The 12,607-nt window shown below is 29.9% G+C and overlaps 1 protein-coding gene and 1 pseudogene across 1 annotated transcript; one reads left to right on the top strand and one right to left on the bottom strand.

Annotated features, from left to right (window-relative positions):
• Positions 1-409: 409 nt before the first annotated feature.
• Positions 410-2,813, top strand: LOC108838073 (serine/threonine-protein kinase BIK1-like; annotated as a pseudogene).
• A 2,280-nt stretch (positions 2,814-5,093) lies between these two features.
• LOC130509225 (expansin-A4) lies at positions 5,094-6,553 on the bottom strand. Its single transcript, XM_057004970.1, has 3 exons — positions 6,261-6,553; positions 5,870-6,188; positions 5,094-5,671 (listed from the first exon to the last, which is right to left on the bottom strand). The coding sequence occupies exons 1-3, from the start codon at positions 6,406-6,408 to the stop codon at positions 5,362-5,364; spliced, it is 777 nt and encodes a 258-aa protein (XP_056860950.1). The 5' UTR covers positions 6,409-6,553; the 3' UTR covers positions 5,094-5,361.
• Between the last annotated feature and the right edge of the window lie 6,054 nt (positions 6,554-12,607).

Genomic DNA, 12,607 nt, shown 5'->3' with positions numbered 1-12,607 from the left:
AAATTTAATTTATACATGTTTTATCTTTTACTGTTCACACAACACGACATGACAGTGATAACTGATGATGACACACCTGATGTGAAATAAATATTTTGTTACGACAGCAAATATGAAATCCTCGTGTTTGTTTGTCATCCCCATAAATGGTTATATGGACGGTAACAAAAACAGCATCCAAAACCAGTAATTTCACTGACAATTTTCTTCTCAACTTTCTGGAAATAAAATCTTCAATAAGGATATTTGCCAAAACATTTCGTAAGACTTTTTTTAAAAATAAAAGGGAATGGGTCAGACAAATCGCGTATATCAAATACTAGAATCAAACGACCTTTTCATCTTTTCGCCAAACTGTGTCCATTTGTTTGACTTTATTTCACACAAAAAGACAAGGCCAAAGCCCCCTCGTGCCTCTCATTAACACACCAACCCTCTTTCTCATTTCTTCACCTCGCCATCTCTGTTCACATCTCTCTCTTTCTCTCTCTTTTTACGCCGTGTGGGTTGTCAAAAAGTTTCCTATAATTCCTCTTATCCTCTCCGCGCACAAACAATATCCTCCTCAAGAAGCTGGACAAGAACGCTCAAGAATCAAGAAAGTGGAGATAACGAACTTCTTCTTAGCTTAATGGGTTCTTGCTTCAGCTCGTGTGTCAAAGCCGATAACCTTTTCAACAATGGTACCATCTCCTTCTTCGCTATGTTGATTTTGCTCCAGGCTTGAGTTTGGTTTTAACATATGTTTGTGTCTGTTCAGGTAAGAGCAGCGATCTTTACGGTTTAAGCATCTCGAGCGGGAAATCTTCCTCCACGGTGGCTGCAGCTCAGAAGACGGAAGGGGAGATTCTTGATTCTACCCCCGTCAAGAGCTTCACCTTCAACGAGCTCAAACTCGCCACAAGAAACTTCAGACCGGACAGTGTGATCGGCGAAGGTGGGTTCGGTTGTGTCTTTAAAGGCTGGTTGGATGAAACCAGTCTCACTCCGACTAGACCAGGAACCGGTTTAGTCATCGCAGTTAAAAAGCTTAACCAAGAAGGTTTTCAAGGTCACCGTGAATGGCTGGTACAGTAGTGTTCATGTCCCTCAAACTTTGAGAGTTATGTGTGTGTGATTGTGTCTGAGCTCTTGTGTTCTGTTCTGATGCAGACAGAGATTAACTACTTGGGACAGTTGAGCCACCCAAATCTGGTGAAACTGGTTGGTTATTGCTTGGAGGATGAACACCATCTTCTTGTATATGAGTTCATGCAAAAAGGAAGTCTTGAGAACCATCTATTCAGAAGTAAGTCCTATTGATTCTATTGATGGAAACATCTTTGATAAGTTTAGTAGTATAATAGTTTCTCTCGATTTATACATTAGCCTTGTATTTCTTATTTATACAAAATGCATAACTTATCTAGAAATTTCTTTACATAATAGAATAGAAAATCTAATTTGTACATGAATAGTAACTTTCTTAATAACTACAAGAAAATATATTTTAGGCGATTTTTGTGATCTCCAAAATCTCCTAACAATCTTGTTTTTGTGTTGTGTATATGTACTGATGTAAGTGGTTTTGAAACAGGAGGTACATATTTTAAGCCGCTCCCATGGTTTCTACGGGTCAAGGTTGCGCTGGATGCAGCAAAGGGACTTGCGTTTCTGCATAGTGACCCTGTCAAAGTGATATACCGAGACATTAAGGCCTCCAACATTTTGCTTGACGCTGTAAGGCAGAGAATTTGAATGAATTAGATGGTCTCACTTTTTTACTGATGACTTTTGGGTTCCATTGACAGGACTACAATGGAAAACTTTCTGACTTTGGACTAGCTAGGGATGGTCCAACGGGTGATCGAAGCTATGTTAGTACCAGGGTTATGGTACATATGGTTATGCGGCTCCCGAGTATATGTCTTCAGGTACAAATTCAACCAAAGGTTGATAAGATTTGTTAAATTTCTTGAATTTTAAATTTAAAACTATATTGGTTGAATCCATTTTTATATTTCCGATATGAGATCTTTTCTCCAACGAAATTCTGTGAGTGCATATTGTTTGAATCCTTGTTTCATTTTCCTAATTTTATATACTTTCAGGTCATTTAAATGCAAGAAGCGATGTTTACAGTTTCGGAGTTGTGCTATTAGAGATTTTAACTGGTAAACAAGCACTGGACCATAACAGGCCGGCTAAAGAAGAAAAACTCGTGGAATGGGCTCGACCTTACCTAACAAGCAAAAGCAAGGTTCTCCAAATTGTGGACTCTCGGCTAGACACACAGTACCTACCCGAAGAGGCAGTGAGATTAGCCAGCATTGCGGTGCAGTGTCTCTCTATCCAACCCAAGTCACGCCCAACCATGGACCAAGTGGTCCGTGCCTTGCAAAAACTTCAGGACAATTTGGGGAAACCGACTCAGCCCAACCCGGTTAAGGATGCTAAGAAACAGGGTTTTAAAACCGGAGCTAAGTTACCGGAAACACGGCTTAAACAAAGACCTTTTAGCAGGCATTAAGCTGGTTAATTCCGTGATGAACAATTCAAATACGGTTATGACAAACCGTGAAGGTCGAGATTTATAACGGATACAGGTAACAAGTCACATACTCAACCTTAGAGAAACATGTGATTTAGCCTTTAGGCTTCCTCATGTGCTATGCTATCGAGTGAAGTATATATGTGGTAACTTCTCTTGTTGTGTTGTAACCACAGTTGTATTGTTTTTTGTTAGAACATTTTATGTAGAGATTTTTCCTATGGATCTCCAGTTTTGGAATCAACAATTATTCAATGATAAAATTCAGGACACTTGAAGTTAATCAGTGATGCAAATGCAAGACCCAAAACACAAATCCAAATTCGACTTTTATAGGCTGTTGTAACTTAAGCGTTAGGTAAAGTATTGTAGGTTGTTTTGGAGGGAAAATACAAAAAAGCAGCTTATATGAAGCAAATGAAGACCTTATGAAATTAATCACGAATGTAAAACCAAGGCACAACCGGTTTTATATTGTTCTTACCATCTTCTCCGTTTATGTATTGAGTTATAATCAACTTTAATTTATGCGGTATAGATTGGTTAATTACGCCCTTGAGTCAATAGTAGGGAGAAATCGAAGAGATGAAGCTTAAACTATGCTACTAATAGAGACAAATGCAAGAGATGACCGAGCAGAAGAGGACATTGGCAAGACTTAATCATGAGAGACGCAACAGTCTTTCACTAAGACATAATCTTTGTCACATCACTACCAACGTTATTTTCTAGACACTACTGTCTCAAAACTCACTCAAGGCTCTCATTCTCTTATGTTCCAAGACTTCTTGGATGCCACTTCCTCGGGTGGCTTTACAGGTAAGTAGTTACGTTGCCTATTGTCTGCGTTTATTAGCTGCTGCGCATGACTACTAGAGAATAGAGCCCACTCCCAGGTGTTGTTTCTTATTGGTTCTTTGTGGTGATTCCCCTTGTGTTCTCAGTTCTGGCTCGATCGTTGTGAACGGGTGGTTCAAACGAGGTTTGGTTCTTGGTTCTTGTGTCTGGTTCTCCTCATCGCTCTGTCATGTGTGATTTCAATGCATGCAAGCCGGCTGATTTTGGCTTATGAGACTCCTCTCTTCTATCTTCTAATCTTAAGTATTGCATTTGGTTTTGTTTGAAGATCCTTAACTAGTTCAGTACTTGTTTTAGTTTCCTTCGTTTGGAAGTGTGTTTCCCTTTATTTGGCTAAGTTTTCAGGGATATTAATGTTTTTTCTGGCTTTGTAATTCAAAGTTGTATTCTACTCAGTTTTATTAATCGAATCAGAAGAATAAAAAATAAAACAATTTAAAATACTTTTTGAATTAATAGATAGTACTAGTTTTTTACACATAGTAAGAACTAAGACACATATTAAAAAAAAAAATTAAAATATAACTCATAAATGCATTATTTTGTATGATTAACAGTTCCAATAAGTTTAAATCAATGGTTATCCAAAAATTCAATTGGTTTAATTTTTTATAATTTATCATCATGAAAATATGTATAAAATTATAACATCTATCTTCTTAAATTATTGTTCTTTCTTAAATTTCTTTTTATAAAACATCTATCTTATTAAAACAGAAACATTCTGTTGGACCTAACATTTATTTTGTAAATTTTTAAATTAAATACACTTTTATACTTTATAGTTAAACGTACATTAAATCACTAATGTTTCTTTCTTTATACTACTATCTATGTTTCCAAACAATATACTTATTTCTTTATATTACTATCAATGGTTCCAAACAATATATTTTTTATACTACTATTAATGTTTCCAAACAATACAATAATTAATCTTATTTATTTATATCTATCATTTTCTCTTTAAATTTTTGTACAAATGTCATAATTTCATAAATTGCAAAAATAATGAACTTTAAAATTTGGATTATAAGATTACAAATTATGAAACTATTACAATTTAAATCGTTCAATCGGTTAGCCTCAGGTTTTACTGATTTTTTTTAATATGAATATTTTAGAAACCTAAATTGAATTGTCAGATCTCCGGATTAACCGGTATAATCACAATCAGGTTGAATTTAAAAACACTGATTTAAATGCAAAAATATTTTAAATACACATTCTTTAAAAATTACCAAAATATTTGTTAAGTTATTAGTGAAATTTTTCATTCCGCGCTTCCAAAGCGCGGGTCAAAGTCTAGTATAGTGTATAATGGAATCAAATAATAATGTTAGCTAAATTTAGTTTACAAAAAAAAAAGTTTAAGGCATGTCCCGGTTCATATCACCAAAAAGAAAATCATAATGAATAACAAGTGAAGGACCTTGTCGAATTGTGCTGGGTTCGCATCAAATGCTGTCGGAAAATACTTTAATTATTTACTTTTCAATTCATCGGTCAAAAAAAACAATTCCCACTTATTAAAGGCATTATTTACTTTGCTTCTCGTCACAAAATCTAAGTGGGAACCTTGAGAATCTATCACTTTACACTAACGTGCATTAGCTACACACTACTGCACTTTAGTGTCAGAGCAGTACTGTACTACTGTGTCAGAGTAACTGTTTTGCAATGGCTAGTTAGCAACAAACACGAAGATTAGTAAATACTAGTATTACAACATAAGTAACTTACAACCCAACCAATGTAAAATACTTTTAGCTGCGGGCTGTTCCAAGATTTTCTCACAGCCACTTCAGCTATATAACTCACAATTAAAAAACAAACTCCCAAACCCAAAAACAAAAACAAAAACATTAAAAAGAAAATACACACAAAAAGTCAAAGATACTATTCTCCCCTCAATTAGCGGAGAGATTTCTTTTGTCTCGACCACTTCAATGTTTAGTTTCTCGAAACTCACTTTAGACCCTGAAATTCTTCCCGACAAAGGTTTGACCAAACTGCCAGTTAGAAGGAACGATGTTCCATGAAGTAGAGGTTCTACGGTCACTGCCGGTGACACGAAAAGAAAGTGACTGACCAACCAAAACAGCGTTAGATTGCCAGTTCTGACCCCAGTTCCTGCTCAGACTCATCCAACTAGTCCTTGAACCTTTCACACTCGTCCTCACGATGTCTCCTGCTCCCGCAACGTTAGTTATCAGAACCAAGTTGAAGTAACGGTGACCGTTGATTGTGAACCTTATTCCTCCTCTCTTTCTGCATGGCACCCTACAAAAGAAGACCAAACATTTCACACTCTTTTACTAACTTACTTGCATGAATGTATGGATTAGTTTGCGAATTAGAGAACACTTAAACTTAAACCAAAGTTACATTCGTCTAGTAAATTATCTTAAACAAGAATAACACACAACAATTTTATCCAAAAAAACACACAACAAGAGATTGTTTTCTATTATTTTGTACCTGCGGTATGAGACAGGGACAATGCCGGCACGGTATTGAGCAATCTTGAGGAATACAGGCATGGCTAGGTCGAAGTGTTCACGTGGCGGGTTGCACCACCCACCGTTATCGCTGGCCTGAGCAAAGTTTGGTGGGCAGAAATTGGTTGCGGTAATGAGGATAGATGGGCTACCTGAATGGCACCATTGTGGGTCGTTGGCGCACTTTAGCTCGAAGCAGGCTCCACAACTCATACCGTTGTTAAACAACGCCGTACTCAAGGCAGCCGTGTTGGTTCCGTACCCTTGGCTGTAAAGGTTACCGTAACCACAAGCTCCTCCTATAAAAAAACAACAATTTTGTCAAAATGAAGCTTTCTTCGGTGCATTTACTCTGTTTTTCGTGGACTTACCCATAGTGCCAGAGGCGTCGCTGCCGCCGTAGAAAGTGGCGTGTGCGTTTTGCCACGCGCCACCGGAGTAGACGCCGGGAATTCTTGCGTCGGCGAGGCTAAAGAGAACATATGTAGTAAACAGAATTGCTACTTTTATAATAGCCATTTTTGTTTGTGTTATTATTAAGAGGTTTTAAATTACTCTGAGAGTAAAGAAGAAGATGAAGAAAGAACAAGAGCAATTTCGAAATTGCGCTCTTGTTAAAGAAGAGTTAGGCTTTGTTAACTGGAGAGATGATGGTGAGGACTGAGGAGCAAGGACTATTTATGGAGGGAGGGAACTCCAAAGTTAGAGTGAGAGAGAGAGAGAGACTGAGAAATCTTCTTGGCTATTTTTTTTTTTTTGTCAAAAGTAAACTTTAAAAGTTCGATTACTGTTTCAGTATTTCTACGTAGTGAAGGTAGATTTGTAACGAACAATTATATCTAAACTTTTGTAGCTTTGTATATCTAATTGTTTCGGCAAAGTAAAGAGTATCGAGTTTACTTATGTGAGGCGTTTCATAGATCAGCAAAAAAAAAAAAAAAATTAACTCGACTGAATTTATCTATTCTATTAATTCTTCAACATGTCCCATTGATATTAGTTAAGTCCAATTAAAAAATAATAGGGAAACTATATTTAACTGCTTGCATATAAATATAACTGCCTATCTATAATCTTGCTTTAATAACACAACGAGAAGGAAGTTCCGTAATAACTAAATTCCTGTTTTTTAGGACTATGCAGATAGCAATTCTACTTTTAATTAACGTTAATATACGTGTGTTGACAAAACAAAACATATATGTACTTGTTTCATATATTAATACATTTTATATGATATTTTTATTAAATGAGTAATAAGAGATTTTAATAATTATATTAGATTTTCATTCGTATTTTAAGGACATATATATATATATATATATATATATATATTTTCTTTTTGAAATAATTTTATGTTTGTGTATTCTTTAGTTATATTTGTATTTTCGTTGTATGATATTTACTTTAAATGTTTAATAAAAGGTTTAATAATAGTATTTAAATAATTAGACTATATATATATATATATATATATATATATATATATATATCAATAGGTCATGTTCCTCTTTTAATAGTTTTGATTAAATAGTTAAACAACACCTATATAATAAATAGTTAAATAGTTTCGAATTTAATTGATCTTGATTACCCGGAACCTTTAGAGCATTGTTAACCGTTCGTAACTTCCCTCGGCTTATGAAACGATAATTTGGGCTTCGAATATTGTTAACCGTTCGTAACTTCCATATATTCCTGTTTTTATGTTCAAATAAAAAAACAAATAATTTGGACTGAATATTGACAAAAAGACGAAGCCTTACCATATGATACATGTACATACTTACAAAACTTATCTATTCTATTAAATTCATATCATACAGAATATGATTTTACAAACACACAAACATAAAAATTATGTTTCTTTAAAAAATAAAATTAAAACTAAAACTAAACAACTAAAATTCAAATTAAAAATTATTATCATGATCCGATATTCTACAGATTTTAGTTTAACGGGTTTAAATAGATTTCTACATTTGGACCCGCCTTTTTATATTTTTTAGTTTTATATTCTTTTAGAAATTTAATTTTTATATTTATATGTTTTAGTCATATTTGCGTTTTTCATTGTATAACATTTCTCTTAAATAATTAATAGGAAGTTTTAATCATTGTATTAAAATAGTTTTACCATACATATATCAATATGTTATGTTTCTATTTTAATAGTATTGACTAGATTCGGATTCGCCTTTAAAAGAGTTGGTATATTTTTTGTTTTACATATTTTAGAAAATTAATTTTTATATTTATGTTTTTAATCATATTTATATTTTTCTTTGTATAATATTTCTTTTAAATAATTAATAAAAGGTTTTAATAATTATCGTAAAATAATTTGACCACACATATATCAATAGGTCATATTCCTGTTTTAGTATATTGATATTATATAATGAAAAAACGTAAATAAAAACATAAATATAAAAATTAAATTTATAAAAAAATGTAAAAAAAAAATACCCGCCCTTAGTCAAAATCTAGTTTTCTATTAAGCTTAATTGTCACTTTATAATCGGTCACAAATATATTTCTATATTTCTATATTTCTATATTTCTTAACAGCATTTTTAGCATTGCCGCCAAAAAGTTCACTTGCATATTAGCATAGAAGAATATGAAAAGAAAATTTTACGTTATCAAATCGAGTTCCAAAGGAGAAAAAAAAAAATCAAATGAACGGCTCCACGTTGCCCGCATTCAATGGGACATCAGTTGTGAATCACACAGTATACACACGACCCGAACTCTTATGAGATCTAGTCAGTCAATGTATTATTTATGTCATGAAAGTTGTCAAAAGATATACACTAAATATCAAAGCTATCGCATTTCTTAGTTCTCACGTGAAATAGTCAAAGCTTCATATCCAGTCCAGGAAACCCATGTAGGTGGCTGGGCATTCAATCTATACTTATTTGTTTGTATAGTAAAATTTCTCTTTTAACAAAAAAGATACCTCATGGAACTAATGTTTTTCATTTGTTATCTGCTGACTTATAAATATACTTTGATAGTTTAAAAACTTAAGAAGTAATGGATGAAGCTTTAGTTTTTTTTCTTCTTTCGGAATTCGAGTTCATTTCATAAATAAATAACAGTTCTGAACTTTTAGTGATTAGCTTCTGTAGTTTAGTCAGGCCTAAGCACGGATCGAATAATAGCATATTTTCAGTATTTGTGGTTTGCTTTGTACTTTACAGAATTACGGATATATGATTTTCTGATTTATTTTGTTTCGCAAAAATACGGATATCCAGAATTATTTTTGATATTTTCGAATATTCACGGATACTTCATCCATTTTTTCAATACAAATAAATTTAGAAACAATAATACCAATTTATCTTTTAGAAATATTGTTTTACATAATAAAAATATAAAGTAAAATATTAATGAAACTATATGTTTTATAAATTTTAATATTAATAATTTATATTATAAACAAACATTTTAGAAAAATTATAGTTTTATAACGATTTAATATTCTTTTTATAATTTAATATTTTCTAAGTAAGTTTAAAAATTAAAAATTATATGTTTAACAATAATTATATAATATTATACATTTAAAATTTTATATTTTTATCATAGATATACATCTATTTGTATAAAGGCCAGAGCGGATCGGATATCCGTCTTTAAATTTTTTAGTATTTGTGATTTTTAGTATTTGATTTGCTTTGAAGACTTATGGATATCCAAATTTTTGGATCGAATAAAAGTGAATAACGAAACGAATTAAGTTAAACGGATAAAATGTCCACCCTATTAGATACATGAACTTTCACTTTTTTTTTCTTGTTGACAAAGAACATGCTTAGTCAAAAACAAAAAAAAAATCATGCACACTACTAATATAACACTCTTCAATATTTTTTTTTAATAAACACACTTTAATCTTTATGCATCCGCGCCACCATCATCAAAAATAGTAACCTAAAATTGAAATATCATAAGTGCCAATTTCAAGTTAATATGATTAACTTTTATTGGACGGACATGCTCGCGTACAATACAAAAAAATGTCGTTTGTCGTTTATATGAATGTAGAATTTTCAGTAGATTTAAAAAGTTTATATGAGTTTGTTTGAGTTGCTTACAAAAAAATGATTAACTTTCATAATATTTATAAAAACGAAAACTAATATTTGTAAGAGATTTTTGTTTATTTTGTACTAGGTGATTTTCCCGTGCTCATGCACGGATATAAATATTTGTAAAGTGAATATACTACAATAATTGATTGATATTTAGTTTTAGTTTTAAAGTAGTTTGTAATTTGTATATAAAATTTATATCAATAATACTACATTAATTTAGTTTAGACATGATTTTAGATATGTTATCTTCTATCAGTTTAATTGTTTTTATGGTCGATTTAGTTATCATTTGGATATATTGGATTACATATATTTTTATAAATTCAACTACAATATTTTTATTCAAAATATATTTAAATTTTGATTAATTTTCTTATTTGCATTTAAATTGGTTGTTGTCTTAGATATCTAAATATATTTTAGTAAAACTATGTATAACTTAAGATATTTTATTCTTAGAATGAAATAATAAAAAAAATAAACTAAAGTGTCTGATTCCTACTTACATAAATTAATATAACAATAATATTCTGAAATCTCATGTATATATATAAATTCTGTAAATAACTAAATTGTGACAGTTGATTAATATTTTATTTTCACTTGTTAATATGTTTTGAGTTATCCTATAATTTATATTTATAAAATAAATAAAATATTATTATAAAGTTATATATTCTTATTGTATTTAAATCTATGATTTTAGATATAAGTTGGATTAATCAAATCACTCATGTTGTGAGTATACTAAGTTAAACATTTTTTTTTCAAATGAAAACTGAAGTATAATTATTTTTTATATAATTAAGTCAAATTTTATTTTATTTATCGTTTAATTAAATGTGTATGTATTTTGGTAATATTTATCAAATTATATGTTAATTTTTTAAACAAATATTAGAAGATAAAGTGATGAACAATATTAAGTTATAAATATAAGTAATTAATAAATAAAAATATTTTATAAATTTTAAATAATTTTATGCTTTGGATATGTTGAATGGTAAACTGAAATTTATTTAAATTAAAAAAATATTTTAAATAATCTTGTAAATGAAAACTCAGATTTTCTAGGGTATTTTTATTATGGTTATATTAAGTTCCACAAACATAAAACATAAAATTAAAAAGGAAAATAAATGCTAAGATTTTTTTTAATTATGATAAAATATAATACCTACCTCGTTTAAAAAATTAGTGTTATTCTATTATTTGATCAAAAAATATTTTATAATTATTTGATCAAAATGCGTTTATTGTTGAAATTTATTTTGTATTTTATTATCTCTTAAAAATAAGCAGTAAAACTATTTGTGATTACTTTTAAGAAATTATATTATATCAATTTATGTTACTTAATTATTTTATATAATCACTTTGAAAATATATATTTTGTATTACTCAAAAAAATTTGTCAAAACAAATACAATTTTCTTTTTTTTCTAATATCAAGATTATTTATATGTGTGAAATTCATTATTATGAAATCAAATTATATGAAAATATAGTTTTCCAGCAAAGAAAGAATAGATATAAATAATTTATTTTTTACTTCAAAAGTAAATTTTATGTTTTTTTTAAATGGAATAAATCTATTTTGTGAACTTTCCTTTTTAATGAAATCATATTATATGTACATATATTTTCGTTTCTAAATTCAGTTTTTAAAATTTTTTAGACTTTTCCTTTTTATAATATATTATATTTTGAAAATTTTAAAAATCAAACTAAATTAGATGTAATATTTTTATTGGATATCTCAAAAATTAACTCTCTTAAGAATTAAAATCAAGATTATTTTGTGAACTTTCCTTTTTATGAATTACACTATATATAAAATGTATTTTCGTTTTTTTTTAATTTTTAATTTTCTTAGATATATAGGTTATTTTAAAATAAAAAATAAAAAGAAAACCTAAATAAAAAAGGAAAAATAAAATAAAACAGGCATATAATAATGATAATTAGATATATATTTGATTCATTAAGAGTATCATTGTAATCAACCAATGTGAGAGTTAACGTGAACACGACACATAGGAAACTGACTTCTCAAATAATATTATAGAGATTATCGAGAGATAATTGGCAGGCGAGGAAAACAGTTAGGGGCGGTGACAGCTTGTCGAGCAGTGTTAATATATGGTGATGGCAAGGTATATCTATGCACCAACCAGATCTTCTCATATCTGCCACTTCAGCCCAGGCATTCATACTTGGCATCTTTTTGTCTAACTGATTTTGCCACGTGTTGACAAATATACAATATTTAAGATTATATATATATATATATATATATATATATATATATATTATTAGTTATATAACATTAAAATACACATGCACAAGCATAGAAGCTTAATAAACCTTTACCATGAAGAAAATGGATACGAATCGGATATCCAGATTTTTAGAATTATTCATAGTCCAGTTTTGTTTCGTTCAAATAATTAATTATTCAATCAAATTCGATTCATAACCACTCGGATATCCGGTGATATCCATAAAATTTAAAATATTTGACCAGATATCCGATATAATCCGTAAAATATAAATAAACAATTCTAAAAATAATATAAAATAATAATATGAAAACAATAATTTTATTT

Source organism: Raphanus sativus, chromosome 3, assembly GCF_000801105.2.
Source record: "Raphanus sativus cultivar WK10039 chromosome 3, ASM80110v3, whole genome shotgun sequence".
NCBI lineage: Eukaryota > Viridiplantae > Streptophyta > Magnoliopsida > Brassicales > Brassicaceae > Raphanus > Raphanus sativus.
This window is presented reverse-complemented; position numbering and strand designations above follow the sequence as displayed.

What these genes read in the sequence shown, in the direction of transcription:
- LOC130509225 (XM_057004970.1), bottom strand. Translation starts at nt 6,408, where the DNA reads ATGGCTATTATAAAAGTAGCAATTCTGTTTACTACATATGTTCTCTTT. An exon ending in CGACGCCTCTGGCACTATGG is followed by an intron (nt 6,189 to 6,260) that starts GTAAGTCCACGA and finishes GTTTTTTTATAG; the next exon opens with GAGGAGCTTGTGGTTACGGT. An exon ending in GTCCCTGTCTCATACCGCAG is followed by an intron (nt 5,672 to 5,869) that starts GTACAAAATAAT and finishes CTTCTTTTGTAG; the next exon opens with GGTGCCATGCAGAAAGAGAG.